This window comes from Lagopus leucura, unplaced genomic scaffold, assembly GCF_019238085.1.
Source record: "Lagopus leucura isolate 7727_CA_CO unplaced genomic scaffold, USGS_WTPT01 Super-Scaffold_100014, whole genome shotgun sequence".
NCBI lineage: Eukaryota > Metazoa > Chordata > Aves > Galliformes > Phasianidae > Lagopus > Lagopus leucura.
The window spans coordinates 9,917,057-9,943,449 of record NW_024962268.1 but is presented as its reverse complement, the minus strand read 5'-3'; the positions used below and the strand labels follow the sequence as shown (position 1 = coordinate 9,943,449).

Sequence of the window (26,393 nt, the reverse complement as noted above, 5' to 3'; positions counted from 1 at the left end):
AGATAAGCTGGAGATGTGGACTGAGAAGGGTCTTGTGATGTTCAGCAAAGTGAAATGCAAAATCCTGCCCTTGGAGATGAATGGCATCCTGCATGCAATACATGCTGGGTGGGATCAGCTGCATGGAAAGCAGCTTGTCAGAAAGGAACATGGTGTCCTGATAGACATCTAGCTGAACAAGAGCCAGCAATATGCCATTCTGGCAAAGACAGGCAACAACAACCCAGGATGTGTTAGGAATTGTAGCCTGCAGGTTGAGGGAGGTGGGGCATCCACAGCTGGAGTACACAGCTCAGTACTGGGGCCCTTGCCACCACAGAGACACAGACAAACTAGATCAAGTCCAGTGAAGGGTAATAGGGATTAAGGGACTGGAGCATCTGATATCAGAGAACAATCTGAAAGAGTGACTTTTTAGCTTTGAGAAGAGAAGGCAGCTCAGAGGAATCTTATGTAAAAGCCTGGCAGGGGGAGGTAAGGAAACGGAGCCAAACTCAGTGACATCCATGACAGGAAAAGACTCAGGGAGCACAGATTTAAATACAGGAAACTCTATTTAAACAGAAGAAGAAACTTTTATTCTGAGGGTGGTGAAACACTTGAAAAAGTTACCCAGAGAGATTGTGCAGTCCCATCACTGGAGATAATCAAAACCTAACTCTGTGGTCCAGAGCAATCTACTGTAGGTAACACTGCTGTGAGCAGGGGCATTGGAGTAGGGATCATCCAGTAATGCCCTTGAGACCACCCATTCTGTGTTGCTGTGAAGAAGGGGAACATGTGAGCTCCCTCAAACCCTCAGGTGCCACTTACGGAGTCACGCAGGGTGATACTGTAGTGAAGGTTTGCATGTACTTACATCTGTGAGCACAGTGGTTGGGTATAGGAGCCAGACTGCTCCTCACAGGAGTAAGTTCTTTTATTTTGGGTTGGTCTATGGATATCTTCTGAAAATTTTTACCTGTGGAAGAAAAATATAATCTATTATTATGTGAAAATAATTGTAAGCAATAAGATGCACAGCAGATCTCTGGTTTCTGGAAAAAAAAAACCCCAAACTTCTAGTAATTCTCAAAAATATGTAATAATAAGAAATCACCAACAGAAAATAACTCTTTACACATTTAAATTATGACTGATTTTTTTATAAGCTTTTCCCTTGCTCTTCTATAGTACAGTAATCGCTGTTCAAACATCCAAATTCCAGTAGCCAGATCTACATTAAGGATATTGGGAAAATAGATAAAGTGATTTTTTACACAAGCAGATAGAGATTGAATAAGGGGGAGTGTTTTTAAACAAAAGGAGAGGAGATTTAGATTAGGTGTTAGGAGGAATTTTTTTATTCATACCATGATGAGGCCCTGGCACAGGCTGCCAAGAGATGCTGTGGGTGCCCCATCCCTGGAGGTGCTCAAAGACAGGCTGGATGTGTCCCTGAGCAGCCTGAGGTGGTGGTGGGGCAGCCCTGCCTGCAGCAGGGGGCTGAAACTAGAAAATCTTTGAAGTCCTTTCCAACCCAACCAGTTCTATACAAATGGAGTTCAACTCCTAGTTGGAAAGTCAGGCTAGTGGTAGTCTACCAGCAGTAAAGATGAGCCTTGAGAGGGTTTTGCTGCAGGCGAAATATAGCAGAACTGACATAAATGGATACAGATTCTTATTAAACAATGCTTTATAGCAATTTGTTTTTATCAAGAAAAATAGATGCTGGGAAATGAAAATGTCTAGTTGTGTTTTTTTTTCACTGGCTATGATTACAACGAACTCTGGTGTTGTACAAAAAGAAAATACAATGTATTAAGTGATATTGTGCATTTCACTTTATAAATGCCACATCAAATATAATAAAAAAAAATAAGTAGGAAATCAACCTACAAGTCAACATTTTTCCCACATCCTTTCCCTGTCTTGATCATATTCTGTGATGTCTGAGTCTCTCAAAATTTTACTTTTTGTTATTCCTAAATCTGAAGTGAGTCTTGTGAGGAGTCTCAAGCTGTCTTGGTATGCTCCTTGCCCAGCATAGCATTGCATCACAGCTCGCTGCAGAACAAGCATATGCTCTGTTGGCATGCAGAGATAAGGGAAGACAGAGAGTGGACAAGATTCTGGTCCAAAGTGGCAGCTGATAAACGTTGGATCACTCCATTGGCTCCTATGTTTAAAGTTAATGTATGCTGGGCTAATGCATGAAGAAAGTAAGTGTTAGAGATTACCAGTGTCTAACACGCTTTGTTCTCCTTTTCTCATGCTTTATTCTTTAGTTACACTTTAATACCTCTCCAAGATAATTGCCGTGTATGTAAAATTAGTAAATGTCTTTTATACAATTGAGTCCTCTGTGCACAAATAAATAAATACATAGATAGCAGAAACTCAAGTCAGCTGCTCCCACTGGCAATTCAAGTTATATTGGTTTTATTGTGATGCTTACTCTGAGAACTAATAGCTTTTTATATATGTACTGTAACTGCCTTGATAAAGGGGAAGTTGTTTTTTCCTGTAAAGGAATATGTTTATTTCATAAACAGGGATATCTGGCAGGAAAACAAAAGTACAAAGCATAATTATGTTTTCAAAACTAATAAAGAAACCCTGTATACAAGTTCTGGCACCAAGAGGAACTATTCTTCTGCTCTTCCTTCCTATATGTTCTACATGATATCTGAGAACAAAAGCTTTTCCTTTTTCAGACATCGTCTTTGTCACTGTAAGTGCATATTTATGATGGCATTTGAAATGGAAAAGAGGTTATTTCTTGATTACAAAATGCAAAATTCTTCACAGGTTGTTCTTTAATTTTAATTTTTGTTTGGATAAATTAACTACATTATCCTCTTTTGTTTGTTTGTTTGTTTGTTTGTTTGTGGTTTTTGTTTTTAAGATGTCTTCTTTTGCCCCTGTCGCTTGGAATATCTTCATTTATAAATTTTTCCAATAAAAAGTAGGTGCTAGTTTGGCAAAAAGGGATAATTGCAATCCTTGGAAGTACAAAATACTTCAGGTAGTGGATGCCAGCTCAGCCATCTGACTCATAATGTCCTCTTCCAATATTGGCAGTAGTTTTTGGTAGAATTCGTCGTTGTTCTCCTCAGCAGATAATAAGACAAACCACGATAGGTAAGTCTCACTCCTAGTCACAACAGCTGCTCCTTTGAATAAGTGTCAGGACTCAGCTACTCAGCTAGTAAATTGACTCATCTTTCATTTCCAGCAGCACAGAAAACAGAAAAAAAAGGCCTCTAGAAATTCCCATCTGTGTGTCAAGTGCCTTAGTAGCAATATGCACAAGAAAGAGCTCTGCCTTTATGGCATGGTCATGCAAGACAGTTAACACTGTGTGTCAGCTGAAAAAATAATTTTTAAATTGAGTTCCCTTAGATTATTGATGCCCATGATCCTCTTCTGGATACTCCATGATTAGAAGACCACGTGGAGCCACCTCAGTCTTGAGAAACAGAGTATCAAGAGTTCAGGGTCCATCAAAGACCAGATGTTGTTTTTCCCTTCAGCTAGGCCTCCTGCAGTAAAAAAGCAATGAGGAAATGTCTTTCTGGGAGAGCTGCCTGCGCAGCGCTGCAGGCTGGGTGGGAGCCAGGCTTACTCTATTCCTGGTCTCTGCAATCCATATAGGCACAGCACTTACGGGTACACTGGAGACCTGGAGGCCCTGAAGCTCATAAAAGCCCTTGTAGCTCTAATTCACAGTGAGGGAGGTAGTTTTAATTACAGGGGCAAATAGATTTAAACCACACACGAGCATGAAAAAGGGTAAGCTGTTCTTTTTATTATGAAAAAAATTTAGCCAGTATCTCAGCTGTGCAGTGCACACCTGCCAAACGTTCTCTTGTTGCACTTGCTTCAGCGGAAGTCCTTCATGCTGTCTGTAGGAATCTTTTCATTGTTAGAAAGTTTTGTTAAAGAGAGCAGGTTGCACACAGTACTGAGGTTGCAGCAGTCTCAGGCTTTTTTTCTTCAGAGGCAGATAATAAACTGCCACAGGCCTGTTCTTTCTTTGGGCATAGAAAAACAACTCCCATTGTAATAATTAGAAGGTAATTGATAGGTTTTTGCTCTCATTCATGCATACAGACTGCTCTTCCTCTATTGAATTGTAGTGCAAAGCATGAAGCCCTGAGTGTTTTCTCAGTCATTTGCCTAGCTGTGTTTTTTTTTGTCATAGTATGTTCGTAGAAAATCATCTTTCCTTCTGTCCACAACAAGCAAGGATTTAATCATATGATATTCTACAGTCATAAGAAAAATCTATAATTGTGTATTAAATACCATGGTAGGTATTTCCCCATAAAATGTATTCATAGTCTAACTGATTTCATCAAGAAATATTCCCCATAATCATCCTCAGATTTAGTTTATCCACCTTAAGCTTATTCCTCCTCCTGCTGAACACATAAATGTTTCATTATATTTAGGTTGTAAGGTAGCCCTGCAGGTTTTCTTGTCTTCTACATGTGAGCTGAAGCTTGCGGACCTCAGCGTAGGATGAATTATGCTGGAACATTCCTTGACAGACATGTGGAGGTTGGGGTTTGTATGGCTGAGTGAACAGCTGAAGAATGTACAGTAAAAAAAGTAGTTATGCCTATTAACCAGGTCTGTTTAGTTTTCAGGAACTTGGCCTGATGTTCAGGAAGTGGAACTTTTTGAATAGCTCCTTTTTATGCTGGAAAACTATTTCCAGCCTCGATTTGCACAATGTAAAATCACCTGAAGTTCTGAAATTGCCTTATCTTCTCTTACTATTAGAAAATTGAATCCAGATTTGCAATTCTACCAATCTCTTCACTTACAAGTTAGTTTGCCGTGCCATGCAGAGCTTGATGGTTACTTGACTTAACCGTGGGCTCCTCTCAGAATGGGTTTCAGTTCTGTTCTCAGCATGTTTGCTAAGAGGAGGTTAGATTGATTTGTTGTGTAATGTTTACTCCTTGTAATGATGTACTGGTAAGTTTGGCAGCTGCTCTTATTTGCTTCATTTTCAGCTGGATATTACAGTGGTTGGAAGGCATGCTAGATGTGTTTAATTTTGGCGTGTGACTAGTCTCAAAGGAAATGAAGTTCAAGAAACTGATATGTTGAAGTGGACTCCAGTGCATATAGGCCATACAGCAAGATTCATTCAAACATAGATATGAGTCAAAGTACTAAATCCCAAACCGCAGTTACAAGCTTCCTTCAGAATTCTGATACTCTGCTTCAATATTGCTACATTATCATTTCCAAACCACAGTATAAAAAGCATTTACTCTCCCTGTAAATTTAGCAACCTGAATTCATCCATAAGGAAACCTAAGCATAGCAGATTGAACCAATGGGCTCTCAGGGCTGGGGAATGGAAAGGGGTGACACTGTGCCCAGGAGTTAGCACATGCCTGTAGGAGGAAATGGGTACACTGCAAAGTCGCCCAGCGTGGCACACATGGGCTTACCTGTTTGCATTGAGAAGCAGCTCCTGGCACAATTAGAGATTCGAATACAGCACAGCTCCCTTGCATATCCAGTTCCAGGGTTAAATACAGACACAAAACAACGTGTGGGCCAGCGCGTATTAACTTGCAATTCATGAAACATGTATGTGATCTGCAGGCACTTAGCTTGCTCAGGTACCTTACATGTTTCTTAACGACTTGTATTTTTGCTGTTAGGCATAATCAGATCTCTGATTCTCATAACTAGAACTCTGATATCTATTCAGATCTCTTATTTCCTATACCTAAGCTTGTTGCTTTTAGCTGTCAGCTGATATTCTATACATACGTTATCTGCAGTTATGACTGCTTAAAATCATGGACTATCCCAAGTTGGAAGGAACCCAGAAGGACCACTGAATCCATTTCCTGCATGTACGAGGAGAAGAAACTGAAAAACACATTAAGTAAGTAGAATTGTCACAGGAGTGACTTATCTATTTTTTTTCTATCTCATCTTTCCATGACAGTAGGAATTATACGATAACAGAGAGATAGAAGAAGGAAATTACCTGATGGAGAACTAGGAAGTGAGGGAAGGTGGGGAGGGCACAAATGCACATGGTGGGATGTATCAGAGTTTAAGCCATTTATCTCTTTGTCTGACGGAGTTCTAGTACAGGCTTTATAGGAGAGTATTTGGTTAGATTTTGTATTCCAAGGCTTATCCAGCAAAGACTGGCAGCTGCTTCTGTGATCCAGCAAGTCATGTTCACTCCTACTCTTTTGAGACTTGTGTGCAAAATGGTGAGTGCTGGTCCTGGAGGACATGCTTGATGTTGTGCTCTGGGCGGCAGTTAGGAAGGAATTGCTGGCAGTGATTGGGGGGAGGCTCTGGGTTCTGATGGGCAGAAGTCCATGACATTCTGCTGGCTTCTTTTCTGGTATAAGGTACTTTGTGTCTGTGGTCCTTCTTTTAAAGTCAGTAGTGGTCACACACTCATCTGGAATGTCTTTGCAGCTTGTATCCACAATGCAATCAAAAGTGGTGATGATGTCGTCTACTTCGGAGGTCTCCTCTGTAGCATATTGGTCTCTGCTTTTGTCTTTCTGAATGGTTTTCTGGTTTTCTTTTTTCTTTTTGCAGAAGATGTGGTTCAGCATACTGAATCTTCCTTCTTTCTTTAGGATTTTATTGTTCTGAGAGGGAAACTGATGAACTAACTCCGATCTACTGAAAGTACAAATCAAAATGTGATGCCATTACTCATCAAATAATTAATCAAATACTGTCTTTGTTAGCCTATGAGATGGGGTACATCCTGTTCAGATACATTTCCAGGGGTGGTTCAAGGAGGCAGAAAATGAAGATTACAAATTCATAGTTAACAAAGACTGATTATGATAGTACATTACTTCACTCTGATAGGGTTTGTTGCCTTACCCTTATGTTAAAGCAAGCTCAGCATAGCTGTCAGGAATAAGAACAAACTTTTCTGGCTTCAGCATCTACCAGCTGCAAACTTATTGTTCTTAATAGTGAAGCAAGATCCAATAATTAGAAGAACACCCTGGAATCTTTAAGACCAAGTGGTCAGTGTATTATGTCATATTCAGAAAATATGATTTCCAGCAGCACAGTCACTGCTAACACTGTGAAAAAGACACTACTTCACATTCTTTTCTTTTCCTTTATTTTCAGTTCTTGCCTTGCCTTGCTTTTATTATCATTATTATTTTTTGAAGTTGCTAACCCATGTACTGAACAGGCCCAGCACAATTCCAGACCTGTCAAGATAATCACCTACAGTGGTGTTGCTGTAGTGATTTTTAGATGAGATTTTGACAAATAAACTTTGCAGGCCTACTCAGAGAAGCAGAGCGCAGCACAGCAGGAGGAGGAGGCAGAGGTGTAGCATTACCCGTGTCTCACCATTCCGTAACACGGGAAATAATACTGACAGCTGACTCGAAAGGAGGGGCAAGCACAAAGAAATGTGATAAGAAGTGTCTTTGTAAGTTTGTGCTCATTTGCCAACATTGAAAAACTGAAATGAATTAAATGACAGCAGTTGAAATCGGAGAAATATGAAGAGAGAGAGGAAAATATAAACAATGGCAGAAGAATTATACTTTTTAATAGCAAAAAAAAAAAAAAAAGGAAACTGGGTAAGAAGAGATAATTGAAGTAGCCAACTAAGGAAGGCAGGAAATTATTTGGAAGCTCTTATTCTGAGGATGAAAACATGAAATTTATTTGACTGTCTGCCTGGCAAAGCTGCTTTTTGTTCAATCCCTTTATCTGATTATATGAATACACAGCTAATGTATATAGATCTCAAAAATGTGGAAAGCGTGCATCTAAACTTTGAAACTATATAGATTTCATGCACAAAGGTGACCGAGAAACATCTATGCCCACATTTTCTTGGTTCAGAACCCTCTGCTGACTGGCATACTAGCACTGTAACCGCAGAGATGAATCTTCAGAAGGTGACTAATTTTAGTGTTGCTATTTTGGTGGAAAATTTGGGTTGTGTATTGCTTGTGAATTGAACCATCACATAGGGCTCAAACCCTTCGGTAGCATACAGAAATAATACTTATAATCACTAATACTTATAATACTTGTATAATACTTATAATACTAATAAACACTATTAATTTATTTTCTAGTCAGTAATAACATGTGAGGAAGATGTGAGCTTCTGCTTTACCTGTTCTCCTGAGACAGCAGCTTAATGCATGCAGTGTGACCACAGTACATTGCATATGTCAGAGGAGTGTTTTCATTGATGTCTCGAGGGCTGCTGTCTATCCCCAGCTCTAGAAGTGTCTTCACACAGTCAGCTTTCCCCGCTGCTGCAGCCCAGTGCAAAGGTGTCCTAGGGAAAAGTGAATATCATTAAAACAGATTAATAAATACACTATTGAAGCTATTAATGACACGATGAGGCGTGTTTTTATACTACTCATCTGGATGCACAACAACCATTTTAAGCAGTTCACAGTAATTTATCCTCCACTGATGTAGCTCCCAGTAAAAGGAGTAAAACCAGAGACCAGCATCTGTCTACATGCATTTATTTAGCTGTAGTAAAGATAGATGTGAGGCTGGCAGTAAATATGAGGCTGGCAGATGCCTATATGTGGTATGAAGTAGCATCAGTTTCATTTCTGGGGTTGTAGAATAGAAGGAGCACCTGAAGTTCTCAGAGCAGAATTTGAAAGAACTCTTTGTGCTGTGCACTGCATAGGGACAAGCCCTTCTCACTCTTAACACTGAACACAGTTAAGAGTGGCTGGCTTATGACTCTCCAGGAAGGTAATAGCAGAAAAAACCTCCCTAGAACAATGAGAAAAGCTGGACATCTACCAGCCTGTAATTTCCCTTTTGATAATTTCTGTGCTCTTTGTTGGGCACAGACTGAACCAAATATAGTTGTCTTGAATTTGGTGGAAGAGTCAAGCTGATTTTCTTGTTGGCAGAGGCTTGCACACCATTGGAAACTTCTGTCCAGTTTCAGAATTGTAGTATTAGACACTTGTAAAATTTCTAAAAGCACAGAAAGCTCCACAAGGAAACTACTAGGTGAAAGAATAAAGATGACTTTTCTATGCCTGTTGCAGTCCCAGTCATTCCAGTTGAATGCAGTAGGAAACATAATAGAATGGAAATATACTATGTATTTATTGTTAACAGCTTATCTTTCCCCCTCTCAAAGTGTGATACCTTCTATGGAAGTAGCTAAGAATGCATGATAGGAGGTTTGTTTTTTTTTTTAACTAAAACTCTTAGGTGTATATAAGCTCCTCCCTTCCTCTTTTCATAGAAACAGAACCTTCTCTCTTACATTTTTCTGATGTTCAGAAATGTCTACAGAACTGTTGATTTTATTTTTGTTCCATTTCATTGGACTTTTCCATAAAGAATGCCATTATTTTAAGTACCTGAAGACCTAAGCCAAGAAAACTGTGGCTTATGCTCCACAGAGCAGGATAGTCAACTCAGAGTGGTCAATTGAGTCTGTTTGCTTTAATGAAATTGGAAGCGAAATTCTGGGGAAGGCCAGCATGGTTTGATACAGGGATTAATGATACAAGGATTTAATCATGGTAAGGATTGAGTGAGAATGGAAGGGATTCCTAATGGTATCTTTTAAGAATACTCTGTTAGCATCTGAACTGTAACAAGGAAATGTTGACATTTCTCGAATGCAAATAGCAGCAGATCACAGCTCCAAGCAGCAGGATCCTGTTCCATTGTTTTGAGAAGAATGTCCATTTTGACTGAAAAGAAGTCTAGTGGTGACAAGGTCCTTTCATACATAATCTTATCATTTCCTACCAGAACCACAAAGTTAAAAAAACATTCATAGTAGCCAGTTGTTATATTCAATGTGATAGATGTGATTCGGACTGCTTTGCGGGGCTTCTGAGCAAACACACCATCTCTGTAAGTGCAGTTCATTAACTAGGCCATGGCCTGTGAAACAGGAAACATGATTATAGAATAAACAGACCTAGTCTCAGGTTAATAGAAAGGAAGCAGCAATTTCAGTTTCAGGGTTTCCATGGTTACCTGTCATCTACATCAAGGGCCTGCAGGTTGCACTCCGGGACTTTAGCCAGCTGGCTGATAATATCACTGTAGCCTGCAGCAGCAGCAATGTGCATACAAGTTTTGCCGTTCTCATCATCATAGTTTATTATTGATGGTCCTTGGTAGTGGTCCAAGATGATGGAACACAGAATCCTGTTGCCAGTCTGGGAGGAAATTCAGAGGAGAAAAGCATTTTACAGTGGAGCTTATATCAAACTGCATTTTCTCTGCTAGAGGAAAGTTAATAAAATGATAGTATTTTGTTTTATGTATACTAGCCTATTTGAATATGAAAACCAAAAGCTTCTAATCTCCTGCTGAGAACAGGATTTTGCTTTATTAATTTCCTAGCTGCAAAAATAATAAATAGTGTATCACTGCAAATATGTCCAAAAGTTACAGGGTGTAAATTGCTCATCGAGTTTCTTTGAAATAGCTTGGGGTTTTATCTGTTTTGCTAAGACAAAGTGTGGAACAATATGAGCTGACATATTTCATAGAAATTCAGGATTGGAAGGGACTTCAAAAAGCTCACTCCTGTAAGCCTGTCCAAGTGTACCCAGACAAGCCATACCAAATATTTGCTTAAGTGGTTCTTGAAAAATTTCTTTGCAAATTTGCTCCAGTGCTTTAATATCATAATAGAAAGTTTACACTGTTCCCTGACACCCAAATAAAACTGAACATTTCACGTCCTATCTCTGTGGAAATAGATTTAAAAGATCCTGATTTTTTAAAATAACAATACGGAAAAATTAATATGGAAAATTCTTCTTAGATCATAAAATTGGTAGCAACACCCCTTCCTAAGCATACTGTGTACATTAAAAGCAATTAGTTTTTTGTTCCCATTCTTCTCAATGCAAGGCAGTTTAAATATTTCTTTGCTTTAATGATTAGTATCTCTGATTTCTCTTCACACTCCTGGTTGATTTATGTCTCTTTGTCTTTGTGCCAGTATTATTATTTAGATTAAATACTTATTTCCTCTAATTATTATTTATTCCTCAGATGTATTTACAATCAACCATTATATCCCTTCTCAGCTATTGTCTTGCTACTCTAATAAACCAAAGCCTTTCTAATTTTGCTTGTAAAATGTTCTATTTCTCTCTACTAACTCTGTCCTTTTATGTTTTAATTGTGTTTCTTTGGGGAGTGATAATTAAAATTGTACCTAGTCATACACAGAATTGTTCTCACGTCTTTGTACCAGCTCGAGCTCTTCCCTTTATCTGTTAGAAGTATCGCTTTTGATATGACACAGAACAACATTTGCTTTATTCACAGCTGTGCCCCATTAGAAGTTCCTAATTGTTTCATATGTCTACTTTCTTATTTTCCACAGACAATTCCAAATGTAGATTTTCCACTTTCTATTAGGAAGTTTTGTTATTATTACCAAAGTACAAGACTTGAATGGTCTACGTATTCAATTTTATCCTATGTGCATTATTTAAGATTTCAAAATGATGTGGCTTTCCTTGTATGATATCTCCATTCTCTCCTGTAAATGTCTTCCTTTCTTTTCTTATTGTCAGATTTCACTGGAAAGGCTCTGTATTTTATGCCAAGTTATCAAAACAGTATTAAGCAAGACAGATTTCAAGGATTATCCATGCCAATATTTTTTTCCAGCCTTGCTTCAACATTAATTATTAATTACTCTTTACTTCCTGATCTTGAAGATATATCTTTGCTTCTCAGTACCTTTTCCCCTTATTTTCAAAAATGTCTGCTTGCTCCAAATACATTGTTGAAATATAGTCAGTCATCCACTTATATCTGAAGCCTCTAATGCATGAAACCTCTATTTTCTTTTCTCCTCTGATATGATGGAGATTCCTGATAAAGTTCTCAGCATTTGAAGAAAAATTTCAGGGTCGTGGAATCTGTAAGCCCCAGAGCTTCTCTGTCCAGCTGAGAATTTTCTTAGTTTATCAAAATGTGTCCCTTTGAAATCAGGAGTTTTGCTTTGTATATGCTTTGCTTACTCACCTATTCAATGTAGAGTACTTATGGTCATGCCATCCAAGTTTATTTTCTATCATCAGGCACTTTATAATATTATTAACCATCTTAAAATTATTCTTAGTATTAATTCTAAGTTGTCTGAATAGTTAATAAAAAAGGAGTATTGGTCTTTATGTCCAGTAACACCTGCATCTCCTTCATAATAACTGTCTTTATTCTCCAGTTGCTATGCTAACTATCAGTTTTTTTCCATACTAAAATAATTCTTGGATACATTTATTTGGCACGTGCATCAGAGAATTCTCTAGTCATGTTCAGGGCTAGCTGAATTTATTAGTCTACTGTATACTTACATAAATTCAAATTTTACATTCGGCACATCAGGTTCAGTCTCTTAATAGTCTTGTACAATTCAACATTTGAATACAAAATTTTTCCACTCTTTTTACCATTGTTTTATCTATTCACACACTATTTTTTCTCCAAGCGATCTTCCATTTTCTAGACTAAGCAAACCATTTCAACCTCTCTTCATGGGTCAGGTTTTTCATACCACTTACATACTTGGTGCTTGCTTTTGGCCTCTTTCCAATTTATCTACAGCCTTCTTCAACGACAGCACTCCAAATTACATAATTATTCCACCATGACTTTCATTCTGCCATGAAAAAAGGAAATTGCCACTTCCTGTACCCCACATGTATTACACTTCCGTTAGTATGTCCAAGAATTATGATTCTTTTTTTCTATCAACACTGTAATTTAAACCCTACTCAATTTGTTATCCACTTTGTTACTCTTCATTTTTTGTATCTTTTGCTTTTCAGAAATCTGTGTGGGGTACTATTTTACTAGTTTCTGTTCATTCCTAAAATTTATCAGAAACATTTTTAATTTTGCATTCTACCAAGCAAATCCACTGTGCTTGGTGCCTATTTGTTTTTACCTTTGGGTTATATACAGGTTTTATATTTCATTACCTTACTAAATAAAAACAGTCTTATCAGAAGTCATTGTGGAAAAGGACCCAGAAGTACTGATAACATGAGGTTGAGTATGAGCAAGCAATGTGCTTTTCCTACTAAAAAGGCTAATGGTGTTCTTAGCTGCACTTGGCACAGTATCAACATGACAAGAGAGGTGATCCACTCTACTCAGCACTGGTGAAACCATTCTTAGTGTACTGTGTCCAGTTCTGGGTCCCCCAGTACAAGACAGACAAGGACATATGGAAAGAATCCAGCAGAGGACCACCAATGTTGTGGAGTACTGTTCCTGTGAGAAAAGGCTGACAGAACAGGGACTCTTCAGCCTGGAGAATAGGAGGATCAGAGAGTAATCTTATCAATGTCTATAAATACCTGAAGGAAGGGTGCCAAGAAGATGAAACTGGGGCTCTTTTCAGTTGTGCTTAGTTCCAGGACAAGAGGCAATGACCACAGACTGGAACACAAGAAATTCATGTTTGAACGTCAGGAAGAAGATCTGTACTGTATGGGCAACTGAACACTGGCATAGGTTTCCCAGATAAGTTGTAAAGATCTACAAAATCCACTTTTACGTCATCTTGGGGAGCCTGCTCTGGGTGGCCCTGCTTGTGCAGGAGTTGGACCAGATGATCTCTGCAGGTCCATCCAACAGTAACCATTCTGGGGTTCTGTGAAGATTTTGTTGGATTATCAATGAGCTGTCCCCCACCAAAGAGTATTTGATCTGTCCTGGATGAGACTGATATGAACTATATAACGTGTAACATAAGTTTCCAAGAGGACTTTGATTATGTTATCCCTTCACATTTTCTCAACTGGGATACCCTATCAAGGTGTTACTTTGATTCACTGACATTCAAACATACTCTATCTAACAGCTGTTTATCTGAGAAAAGCTATTTATCTGAGAAAAACAATAATAGCTTTGAAGATGGCTAATAGCCCTTTGTGCTGTTTTACGTAAGTAGCTCTAGAAGTAATGCCTCCTGTATATTTCCATAGAAACTACAACAGATACAAAGAGCACAATAACACTTCTTGATAGAACAGTTCTAAGCTTCATAACACACTTTTTCAACATAGTCACCACCACTAGCTACGCATTTATGCTTAAGATGAACAAGAGCTTGAATTCTGCAGTTGTAAAGATCTGCGCCAGGAGAGGTGACCCACTGTTTCACAGGTGCTATGGTGGCATCACTGCTGTACAGTGCTGCACACACAGTAAGCTGAAGAGATGAAAGTCAGAAGGTGCCAAATATAGACTATATGATATGTGTGGTAGCACAGTCCAGCCAAGACTGAAAATATGATCCACAGTCTTCATGCTGGCACGTTGCTTGGCATTATTATCTTGCAAGACAAAGGTCTTCTTCTCTGGCCTGACTCTGGAAGTTCAAGCTTTCAGCTTAGTCAACATCATGATGTAGCAGTCAGAGGCAATGGTTTGTCCAGATTCCAGGGAATCCAAAAGGATTAGTCTTTTCCTATCCCAAAAGACAGAGCACATTAATTCACCCTCTGAAGTTTGCATCTTGAAATTTTTCTTCAAAAGAGAATTCACATGTTGCCATTCCTTGCACTGCTGTTTTGACTCTGGCTCCTAGTGGTAACCCCACATCTCATCGCCAGTAGTGATATAATCTAGAAAATTGCCACTTTGAGCCCTGCATTTGTTCAACAGGTCCTGACAAACTTGCATAAGGTGTCCTTTCTATTTCTGTGTGAACATCCATAGGTACCAACTAGCCCAAGCTTTGTGGTATTCCAGCATTGCCACCATAATTTCCAATGCACTGTAGCTGATATTCAGCTCTTTACACAGTTCCAAGGTCATAATTGCCTGATTCACGTGGATGAGCTGATCAAGATGCTCTGCATTTTGTGGTGAGACATTTGTGCATAGCCACCCAGAATGCAGTCTGTCTTTCATATTGCTATCATCACTATATGGGGGAATTCAATTACACACCTTTGCTTCATGTGCACTTCCATGTTAGATGCCATTCTGTCAGACTGCTCCTCTGCTTCCATCTGTCATGTAAAAACGAAGTGTAAGAGAATATGGATGGGAAGATTCAGCCTCTATTGCCATAACACCAACATCCACTTCTGATGTTGTAGACCACCGTAATAAATTAGGCACTATTTTCAGAACAGGCATCATAAAATTCAATTTTTTTTTCTTTTTTTTTCTTTTCTTTTTTTTTTTTTAAATCATTCAAGGGTGCTTTCTAATATTTTCTGCAAAAACTTGTCTGTGGCTTTTCAGCTCTCTTTTTTTAGGAATGCCTTCTTATCATTACATTTATCATGGTTTTTTAAAGTTGCACACAAATTGTATTGAAATGCTTACACTGCCCTTATTCTTAGACTGATAGCTTCAAGCTGAGATCACAAAAAATGTAGTCTTCCTGTTTAAATTTAGCACAAACCCACAGTATTATTGTTAGACTAGGGTGTTCAGTGGTAAATTTACCATAGGAAAATTATATGGTTTTGCAATCTTTCTATATATCCCTGAATTTCTTTCTCCGCTTTTTTCCATTCAAATTCTTTTCAGCAGTGTTTTCTCACATTATTAATTATTTTTGGTTTTATGTCTTTATATCATTCTCCATGGCTCTCCCCAGTTTAGTTCTTACTCACATCTTTATCAGTTGCCAGCTATTGTTCATTCCCCTCAACGACCTATTTCTTAGGTCATTCATCTTGATAAACTTCATTTGAAAGGAGAAATGCACTAACGCCTTTGCAAGGTGAATTCTCATTGTACTTTATGCGAGCTTTTATCTCAGACAGTGACAAAAAAATCACTAACATAAGGTTCATTAGCGATCACTTTCACTTGATTACAATTCGTTTCTCTTTAGGTTGGATAATATAAAGTCCAGATTCTGGTAGTGCTTTCAATGTAAGATAATGGTTCTTCAAGAAATATCCACTGTATGAAGTACCACGAGGAGAATGGTGAATATTCAGGATGCTTTTCTTGCTTTGACATTTTTTCCACTTGTGTCGGCTCAATTTATCATCACTGTTGCTGCAGCCTTTCTTCTTCTAACTCAATGCTTGCATCCACCCAACTGATATGTAAAGCTATAATTTTAGTAGGGTATTCTATTGGCACTTAGCTAGTATCCTGTCAGAGCATTACATTTTCTTCTCCAGATCTTCAGTCGTACATAGTACGGTGTTTTTAATGTTAAATGCACTGTATAGATGGTTATTTTTTTCCCCTTGTCAGAACTCTGGTGAAGTAGGTGATACAGTATCAAAGAGAGAACTGTAATGTGAGGGAGCCTGCAAAACTGGCTTGTGGCTACTTGTAACATACTGATGGGAGGCAGAGAGAAACAAGTTATGGGCTGCTTAATTATTTTCAGGAAATCCTGACAAAGTGTTTTTCTTCCAAGTGAATGTCTCTTGAAATTATGTGGTTAGGTTGTATTAGTTTGCCTTTGCATTTAGTGTGAATTTTAAAATATTCCTATATTTTTATACATTTTTACTGGATAAAAATTCCTTACCAGCAGTCCTCAATCTTGCTTCTTAACATTAGCATTTCACTTTAGGGCTTCCACCTTCTTCCACCTTCCCTCTGCATCTGTGAATACAAAGCTTTCTTTTTGATGTCTTTCTTCGCTGACCTTTAACAACTTGACTTTGACAACAACTATAATTTCACCCTGTCTGTAGCAGTAAGCAAATACTATTTTAATTCCTACTCTGGGAGGTAACTTATTTTCATAAAGAAACACTATAAATGACTATAGGTTAAATAAAATTTTCATCAGTATTTCCATTTTCCTCCTGGAAGCCATCCCTGTTCATCACTGGTGCTCTCTGAATTGTGCGTAGTAGAATGCTGGCTCATCTCCCAGTGCTTTCATCCTTCCTCTTATCTCTCACAGACGCATATTTTAATATGAAGCTGACTGTAGCACCAAGAGGGCCCCTGAAGAAAAGAGCAAATAATGTCTTCTCCTTCACTGAAATAGAGTCATGTGAGCCACTCCAAGGATTTGTTGAGCAGCCCATAGCAAAATGTGAACAGGTAGTTGGTCTGTGGATAGTTTTCAACTTCAGCTGAAATGATTACATTGCTAAAATGCCTTCTCTCTCAAAGTCACATTTTTTGATTTTGAAATTCTGTGTTTACTGAAAGCAAAAACCACTCCACAGACTTTTCCCACATCATTCTGCTAGCTGAGGCTTGAAAAGTCTTGATTTTTGACTCAAGGCTTTGCTGTCACAATTGTTTGTTCAGTTACAGCCATACAAGTAAAATAGAACTGTTCTTCTAGTATAATCTTTTCCCTTATAGGGCTGATGCCACTGAAATGCAGTTTTTCTGGTGTTTATGTTGTGAGTACTATGGCTGTGTGTATATATATGTACGTAAATATATCATTACCATAACACAAGTCCAGAATTTCAACTTAGAATAAGTGCAAGATAAACTCAGTGCTGCTTTAACAGTGAGGAAAAGTCTGGTTGGAATCAGATATTAAGAGCTACGCATCCATATCTCATTGTAAAGAACCATGTCACTATGAAGGAATTTTATATTTCAGCTGAAAAGATGCAATGTCTGTGATGGCAGCAGAGAACGAGTGCAGAGATAGGAACACCCTATTGTTTCACTGCTCTCAGGGGATAGAGTCAACCAGGCCTCATGCTGGAAAGGAACAACCCATAACACCATCTTCAGCTTTCTTCCTGCCAGTGATGCTTTGCCAGGAGTTGCCTGGAAGCAGCCCAGGCACTTCACAGGGTGTGTTTCTGATGGCAAACCAACATAAATTAGCAACAACTCTACTGACGCCGCTGTAGTTACACTGGTGAGACGCGGCCAGCTAACAGAGCAGCTCATTTGTCTTCCCCTAACCCTGGTACTTCAGACTCAGACACCCACTGAGACAGTGTTCCTTCCCGACACAGGGCAACCGAGCTTGGCTTGACTTTGTGGTAATTTTGGGAAGAGAAAGTGTTCTTGTACAAAATACTTTGTCTTGTTGTCCTTAGAGCACTGCTTGCCTCTGGTACAAGAAGGGTACATGGTGTTTCTAAAATATTTATGCTCTCAACACCCTTGTTGGTTGTTAGAAAAAGCTACCAGGTGACAGCCACAGAGGCATGCTTGCATGGCTACCGTATGTTGCTGTCCCTCTTGCTCTCTCCTTGCTCAAACAAAAACCTGCATGACATACTGGCCAAGTCTCTCCGAGAATTTTATTTTCACTTGGATTCTTGTATAATAAGTGCGTATGATTTATTGTGTTCCATGCCTATGACTAAAGTTACTTGGCAGTTTTCCTCTGCTAGTGCGTTGTTGTGAGGACTGATTTCTCTGGATGAGCTATTTGTTTACGTGCTTTGAAAAATAGGTCATAATTTTTTTTCTGCAGTAGCAGAAGGATTTATCCCATTCTGCTATCAGGGAAATTGAAAGCTTTACCTTCCAGTGCCTTTTGGTAAGCATAGAAAATTAGGACATTTACAGATAAACAAAAGGTGCGGTGCATGCGCATGACTCATGTTCCAGCTTCCACTTACAAAGTTAAACATACACTGTGTGCTAAGAAGACATCTGGGAATGACTCTATGCTTCCCTGTGGCTTTTGTCCCCACCCCCAAATTCCTGCTAAGCTAAGTGGGAGTTCTGCAATTGATTTTCATAGAAATTTGATTGGCATGAATAGTTATCTTGTCAACAGCATGTTCGTGCTTGAAGAATCTACTGCTTAACAGTCAGTTATTTCATGTAAGGGCAGTTTTTTTTTCTGACGGTCTTACTGTGCTGGCAAGTTTGTATGTCAGTATTGTGCACTTCAGTGCCACTTACAAATCACAAAGGGTGCTTCAGCTTACAGGCTGGCATAAATGGAAGTGGGGAAGTACATGATAGCTAGGAAGGTAGGATGGAATAGCACTGAGGAATGATTCTGGGGATCAGAAGTCAGTTGACCATAGTGTAAAATTATTATAATCCTGCAAATTCAAAGCTTCTGATAGTACTGGAATATATTTGTTTCTTACTCAAAAGTATCCTTTTTGCAATTCCTCTTTCTCGTTTTGCAACTTGACAGCTCTCTCTACAGAGCCTTATTGCCATGCATGAGCAGCAGCTTTACCTTCGATGGAATGACAATATTTACCCAAGAAAGGAATTTTTTAAGGATATGACTAAACAAAAATATAAAATGAATGTGTTTTTCATTTGCTTCTTAGCAGTCAAAATTGACTTCTAATGTCAGTGACATGAAAAAAGAAATTGTTGCTGTCCCTTAATAGCTGTCTCCAGGAAACAGCATGTAACATGGAGGAAATATACCCGTTTTTGCACATGCTATGCAATGAACTCAGTTCGTACATTTTAAATAGCCTTTTGAGATGCCCTGAAGCAACATGGGTTAGTTCCTAGACATCCTGGAATGTCCGTGAGTTCACACCTTCCAAGAGATACAAAGATGTTGCTGTGCCTTCCAGCTGAAGGCAAATGAGTAACTCTGCTTTTCTTTTATAGTACATGTGAGATATTCTGGTAGTTCTGCTGGCAAGAAACTGGGAAATGAAATAATTGCATTGTTTCTATAGAGCAAATATTCCAGGTTTGTAATTTTTAAAATGTTAATGCTGCAAATCAAAATATTTAAAAAAATCAGCAGTGTAGCTACGCATGGCAGAAAATTATATTTGATGGTTTCTTTTAGTTGCCGCTTTCTTTTTATCTAGAGTTTCACATTTCTTAGCTTTACAAGAAAAGATTGCTAGAAATCTTGGTTTCATTGTTTGTTCTTAAAATGAAAGCTGATATTTTTACATAATCATATGACTTTGGGAGCCAGAGTTTTAAGAAAGAGACAAAGAAACTTCTGGTAAAATTCATGCCAACTAGCAAAACAATGTAGGAAGCCTCCAAATCTTCCCATACTGTTTCTGAGATACTGATGATACTATTATGATATAGTGGCATGTAGTATGCTACTGTGTAGTAGTATTGTATATATTGTATTTTACTGGGATTTCAATGGCATCATTATTTAGGACTTAAATAGACTTTACATTTCATTTCAATACCAATTAGCAGGTTCTGGTTTTAAATATGATTGCAGGATCCCATCATTTGCTGATTGGAATGAAAGGAGAGGAACACCTGAGACACTCTTACTATAGCCCGATCTGTACCAACTCATATTTTATGAGTTATGAAAAATTTGACAGAAGACTTTCTCACTTCAGATGAAAATGATGTGTGTTTCCAGTAGCATTATAACACATTTGCATTGAAGGCATGAACTCAGGCAGGGGAAAGTTGGTAGAGCAGACCTGAGGCAGGTGAGGCCTCTGCAGAGCTGAAGCTCTGCAGCCTCTGTTTGCCTGGTGGGACACCAAGCACAAACATCTGTTCTTGGAAACAGGGAGTGTAGAGCAATTGTTCTGTGCAGAATACTCAGGGGAACTGGGCTTCCAATAGTGGATGATGGTTTTTATGTGGTTCTGCTCTGTGTTTCAGCCCAGTGTGCACTGACTGCCTTTGCCCTGCAGCTTCTGAACCAAGTTTCTGTGCTGTGCCTGGTCTTTCCCTTACTGCATTTTTTAAAAATGAAATTAAACACAAGGCCCTATTCAGCCGAAAACAGGCCCCGCAGCTGTTACTGCCCGAGCTCTGTGAGGCTCTTGTGCTCTGGAGATATAAATGCAATTCTTAAAGGAAAAATACCATCTTTCCAGGGGCTATGAGTGAAGTTATTAAACGTTTTCTGACACGGTCTCTTCAAAGAGCATGATCCTGCCTTCATCCTGGAGAGAACACTCATTGAACATACTATAATGGATATGCGAGAATGATGGTCCCATGCAGCAGAGATGTAATAGCAGAGAAAGCCATGGCTGTCCAGAGTGCCTCTTTCCCCTGGGACTAATAAGGCAACAGAGAGTACTGGCTGAAAGTGTTTCCTCTTGGAAAAGCCTGTGTAAGAGAAATGCTCACAGTTCTATTCCATGCTCTGGTATTTGAACCAGCCCTTCTTGACCTGTTGTATGGAGAAAAATGTGGATGGAATAAATGATTTATAAGGTTTCATAGCAGGAATCTGACAAGAAGATGAGAACTGGAGTTCTCCTGCTCTTCTTTCTTCTAACTTACGAGAGCAGCTTGGGGAGAAAGAAGAGGAATTTGTAATTTGCCTCCAACTGAACCAACACAGACTTTGTGCATTTGCAATTTTACCCCCTTTTAAGAGTTGTTTTGCCAATCTGTGGGACATAGTTGGAGGCAGGAGCTAACAGTGGAGTTAAATCATAACATTCATAAAACAGAATCAGCAAAAGATTAAGATGAGTGTCACTCAGAGGATCCTGAAGGGAAGGGGATTTGCCTTTGTCTTTCTGTTTGGTAGGCAGCTCAGCCCCAGAGCTCTGATCCAGATCACTGCCCCATCTGTGGCTGCCTGCAATAAGTTTCAGATGGTTCCCACTGGAAGCAGCTTGCAGGAGCAAGCCTAGACAAAATGCACATTGGATTTTAGAATAGATACCTTTAGCATCCATGGCACAGTAATGAAGGAAGTAACACAGGTTAAGGCTGTTCAGGAATAAAGAATGAAACTTTTGTTGAAATAATGTCAGTTACAAAGGTTAAACCCATAAAGCATACGTGAACCATGGGAGTAAATCTGCGGTTGAAGCAAATAGGTTATTTGTTCTAGATATCTTTACTCATTTATAATATATGGCAGCTTGGAGCTTTTCAATTTCTTTGGTAACACTGATTTTTAAGGATTTGGATCAGGTGAGAATGCAAATATTTAGTCATTGTAGGAAAATGTTACTGAATTTTTGTTTAAGTTCTGTTTTTGCTTATTTGTTGTGCAAGTGTTTTGAGCACTGATATCAGAACTTGCTATGGCAAATGAGCAAGTAAAAACGCATTTATGTGACTGCTCTCCCCTTTTCATCCAGGTTGTTTCCTGCAGTGAGGCTTATGTGTAACTTCTTAAAACAATGTTTTATTTTATATCAGTTACTATGACACATATTACCGATTGCATAACAGTGTTTAATCTCATGTGCATTTATTTACCTGTGTTTTCTTGTTTATTTTTCTTTCCCCTACAGTGACCTCCCAGGAGATTTTTATCAACTTGACTTTTTTTTTGCATAGAAAATAGGGACACACAAGTCAATGTGAATTATGTTTGGCTCTTTTACTTCCTTAATTGCCACAAAACAGGGGCCTAAACGTTCAGCCAATTATTCCACAATTATAGCTGTTTAAATATGTTTTAATTTGCATTTACTGTGCTTTCTTACCACAGGTTGTTTGTGAGACTTTAAGTTGCTGATTTCTGCAACCTTGACTCTATGAAAAAATGTCAGCATGAGTTCAGCATGAAGCATACGGGTAGTCCCTGTGGGATATGAAGTTATTCCGGAGCAAGAGTGCTGAGCCTATGTGAAGTATGCCTTGCCCTCCAGAGCAGGCATTAGATCCTCGTCTTATGCTCACCAGCAAAATGCTGAGGGTGTTCATGAGTGCTCTTAGCATCCATTTCTCTCTGCTTAGTTCAACTTGGTGACTGATTCAGTTGAAGCAACAGTCCAGTGAAACTGTGGTTGTAGCTTACCTGTACAGCCCAGTGCAGAGCGGTTTTGAAGTCTTTATCCACTAAAGTCAGGTCTGCTCCCTTGTGCAGCAGGGTCTGTGCATGCTGTGGCCTGTTGTGGAAAGCTGCCCAGTGGAGTGAAGTCATTCCCTGAAAGCCACAAGCGCAGAGAGTAAATAAAGGTCATGCACAATAATGGCCTTTGCACCTCCTGTAGCTGCAGAAAAGCTAGACTGTTCTGAAACCACTGGGGATGGATTGACTCTTTTCTCTTTGCCTTGAAGTGAAATAATTATTTGCAACTTGCTAACTAGCCATAATAGGGAACCTTGCAATGATCTTTTTAGAGTCAATGCAGACAATCAATACAAATACAAAGGCTTCTTTCATACCTGACAGTAACTGTCTAAATGACATGTGATCAAGACCACGATGGCCGGGGAGGTGGTTCCTCACTACTAAGCTTGGGTCCAGTGAGAGAGGCCTGTTTCAGGCATGTGCTTTGTCATAACACAATATGGTGTTTAACTCAGACCTTATCTTTAATTCAAAATAAGAATTATAAGCTGACTCTAATCAGCAAGCTAAAGAACTGCCCCAGTGACTCACAAAAGGACTCACAGTATAAACATCTAACAATTACAGTTTGTATTCAGAGAATCATAGAACCGAAGAATCATTAAGGTTGAAAAGACCTCTAATATGATTGCAACCATCAACCCACCATCACCATGCCCACTAATCATGTTTCTCTCAGTGCCACATCTACATGTTTCTTGAACATCTCCAGGGATATTATTTCCTCCTCTTCTGTGGGCAGTCTGTTCCAACGCGTTACCACTCTATCAGAGAATAAATTATTCCTAAAATCCAACCTGAACCTCCCCTGGTGCAACTTGAGGCCATTACCTCTCATTTAGGAAGAAAACACTGATGGATCTGCATTTTCATTCCATCTCAGGAGTGTTCAGTCTCTATTAATAGAATTCATGATGTGTTAATTTCACCTTCATCAACACTGTTTTATACACCTATAGTTTATTCTATGTCCATAATACTAAAGATGTTTCTAACTCACCTTTTCTTAAAATTCATTCAGGTCATTCAGATGTGGTAACTTTTTAATTTGAGCAGATTTGCTTACTATCTTTTACTGTTGAAAATGTATGTCAAGGGTCTTTCTTCAGATCCAAAATGGCAAAAAAAAAAAAAAAAAAACAAACAAAAACAAAAATGTAAAGTGGAAAAGAAATTGAAACTTGAGTGGAACCTCATAAATCTAGTTAACAACAATTTGGGTTAAACACAAGCTATAAGACATTAATGCAGACAAGCTTATTAGTGCATAAATACTAGAAGTGGTTAGCAGTGATAGAAGTGAAAGCTTGAACCTCTTAACTTTTATTTCTCTGAGCTATCAGATATAGTATAACTGTTTTCAAGTCCCCAGGTGGGTTAAATATGGGTGATGACAAAATAAAACAATTGAACAAGAGCAGTTTTGTTTTTAGTTAGGTTTTCCAAATCTTAATCATGGGGGTTTTTGTTTTGTAAAACCAGAAACAAGAATTTAATCCTGTCTCACTGAAATTAATGAGAGTTCTACCATTGATGTCAGTGGACATGTGTTTTGGTACTAGGGACCTAGTATCCTTGGTGGGCTCCGAAGACTTGTGGGTGCTGTTAAGTGAGAATTCAGTGAAGTAATCTCCATCTGGGACATGGATCCTTGCACCTATCTCTGGACAGTCAGAACAATCACTGAAAGAGGGGAAGCTCCAGTTTATCAGGCCAGATTTTTGTCATCTATGCTCAGTATGTCGATATGGGCAAAAGGCAAGATTCTTGAAAAATCAGATTTCTGTTCTTACTATTGCTATCAGCTGAGCCAGATATAACATGAGAGTGTAAGAACTGTGCATAGAGATCAAAGTTTTCCCTAGTCCAGGCTCAGTAGAAAATAGAGGGAGACATTAAGAAATAAGGCTTAGTGATACACAATAATGTAACATCTGGTAATTGCACTAAGGACTTCCTATGCCTTCCAGACCTCCACATGATAACCATGGATTTTGTGAAAAAGCATTTTCTTTTCATTTTTTCCTGTAGAACTGTTGTCAGATGATTTCTTTGGGTGTCCCCATCATTTTAGATGTAAAAAGCAGTGAATAATCATGCTCTTCGCATCTTCTCCATAGCATTTATGGTGCTGTGGACTTACATTATATTGCCCCTCTGACAGAGCTGAACGTCCTTTCATAGTTTGTGTGTTCTAGTTATTGACCTGCCCGTGAAAGGAAACCATTCTATAATAATCTTTGCAGATCTTTTCTGTTCCTTTTGCTGCACACCCTTTTTCAGATGGCACTTGCAGCGAGCATTAAAGGTGTGGGCATACCAAGGATTGAGACAGAGCACAATGCTGTTTCCTGTTTTGCTCTCTTTTTCTTTTCTAATAATTGGTGTGTTCCACGTGTCCTTTCAGAGCGCCCACAAGAGCGCAGAGGACTGAGCTGGTGGTAGCGGCACACCCACATGTGGGCCTGCTGCGGCGGCAAGGGCCAGCCTGCTCATACCCATCTGACGTGTACACCTTCAGTGTCATCTGTGCTTTTCAGAGGGAGCATGGGGGTGATAACAGAAATGTCGAAGCTGCAGGGCTGTGAAGATCTAGAAATATGTAATATTAAAATAATAAAGTTCCTAAATAGTGCATTTATGAAAAAATGTAGGGCCATAAGATACATAAAAGGAGAAAAAAAGAAAAATAAATGGATGTGGATGATTGGTTAGCAGTTTGACAACCTCAGACGGAATCTAGCAAATGGGGACCAGAAGCAGTCAGCAGCTGTGTTTGCCTCTGCGAAGTATAGTGTGACACCGGTTATGCTCAGATTCCCTGCTTTTTCAGGGAATGTTTCTTTCTATCGTGATCTTAGAATATTTTATAAATACATCTACAGAAAATGATGGTTGTGGAAACCAAATGAAACTTTCAGATGTATTTTTTACTGTGTGTGTTTCTGTAAAGCAGATGATGGGAAATCTGAAGTGCTTTGCTTTTGCCAAGAGACCAGCTCTGTTAGTTGAAATCATCTGTGAGGATCCACACTTTTCAGAAAACATTGAATATTCAGGGCTTAATACCGAGAGTTGAACAAATGTCTTCCCTGTGACTGTGAGCTGGATAAAGTTACAAATTGCATTCAGTGATACATTGCAATCACTATGGATTGAAATCATCATCCATGATTCCATGCAATTCATTAGCAATGTAACTCTATGCCAAGACAAACCAGATGTCTGGTTTAGGTTGTTGTAAACAGGGTCTGCAAACCATCCTGTGGACATGGGAGGCTCATGTGAAGAGGGAAAATTGGCAGCCCAGTGGTGGATCTGGCACCGTGGAGATAAGAAGCATCTTTGAGTGTTTGCTAGTGTGAAGAGAAACACATGGAAGGACATACAGAGTCTCTCTTGTGCCTTGGCTTCTCTATCTGGACAGTACATCTGGGGAGCTGACATTCTCCTGTGCATGCATGCAGGGTGCATGATTTGAGGATCAGACAATTTTTTGTCTTTCTGTAATTCTCCGGTGCTATACCAGGTTTCTGATATTTTTCTTGAGAACTTAATTCTTGGTGATGGAACGTTAGGAAAAAATGAAAATTAAGCCCATTGTCTAACTTAGGAAGAATCAAAAGCGGTTTATGTCTTGGCAAGTGAAAGAAGAGACTGGTCAAAATAATTGACAGAACATGGAGAAATTTTATTAGTCTTAAGA

The 26,393-nt window shown here is 38.9% G+C and overlaps 1 protein-coding gene across 1 annotated transcript in view; it reads right to left on the bottom strand.

The window, feature by feature from the left end:
* Positions 1-26,393, bottom strand: part of ANKRD55 (ankyrin repeat domain 55) — a 50,997-nt gene that overhangs the window by 8,894 nt on the left and 15,710 nt on the right. The window contains exons 6-10 of the mRNA XM_042875304.1: positions 22,631-22,759; positions 10,015-10,199; positions 8,150-8,317; positions 6,005-6,666; positions 860-961 (exon numbers count right to left, since the gene is read on the bottom strand). Coding sequence (XP_042731238.1) covers positions 860-961; positions 6,005-6,666; positions 8,150-8,317; positions 10,015-10,199; positions 22,631-22,759 — 1,246 coding nt within the window. The remainder of the gene's footprint in view (positions 1-859; positions 962-6,004; positions 6,667-8,149; positions 8,318-10,014; positions 10,200-22,630; positions 22,760-26,393) is intronic.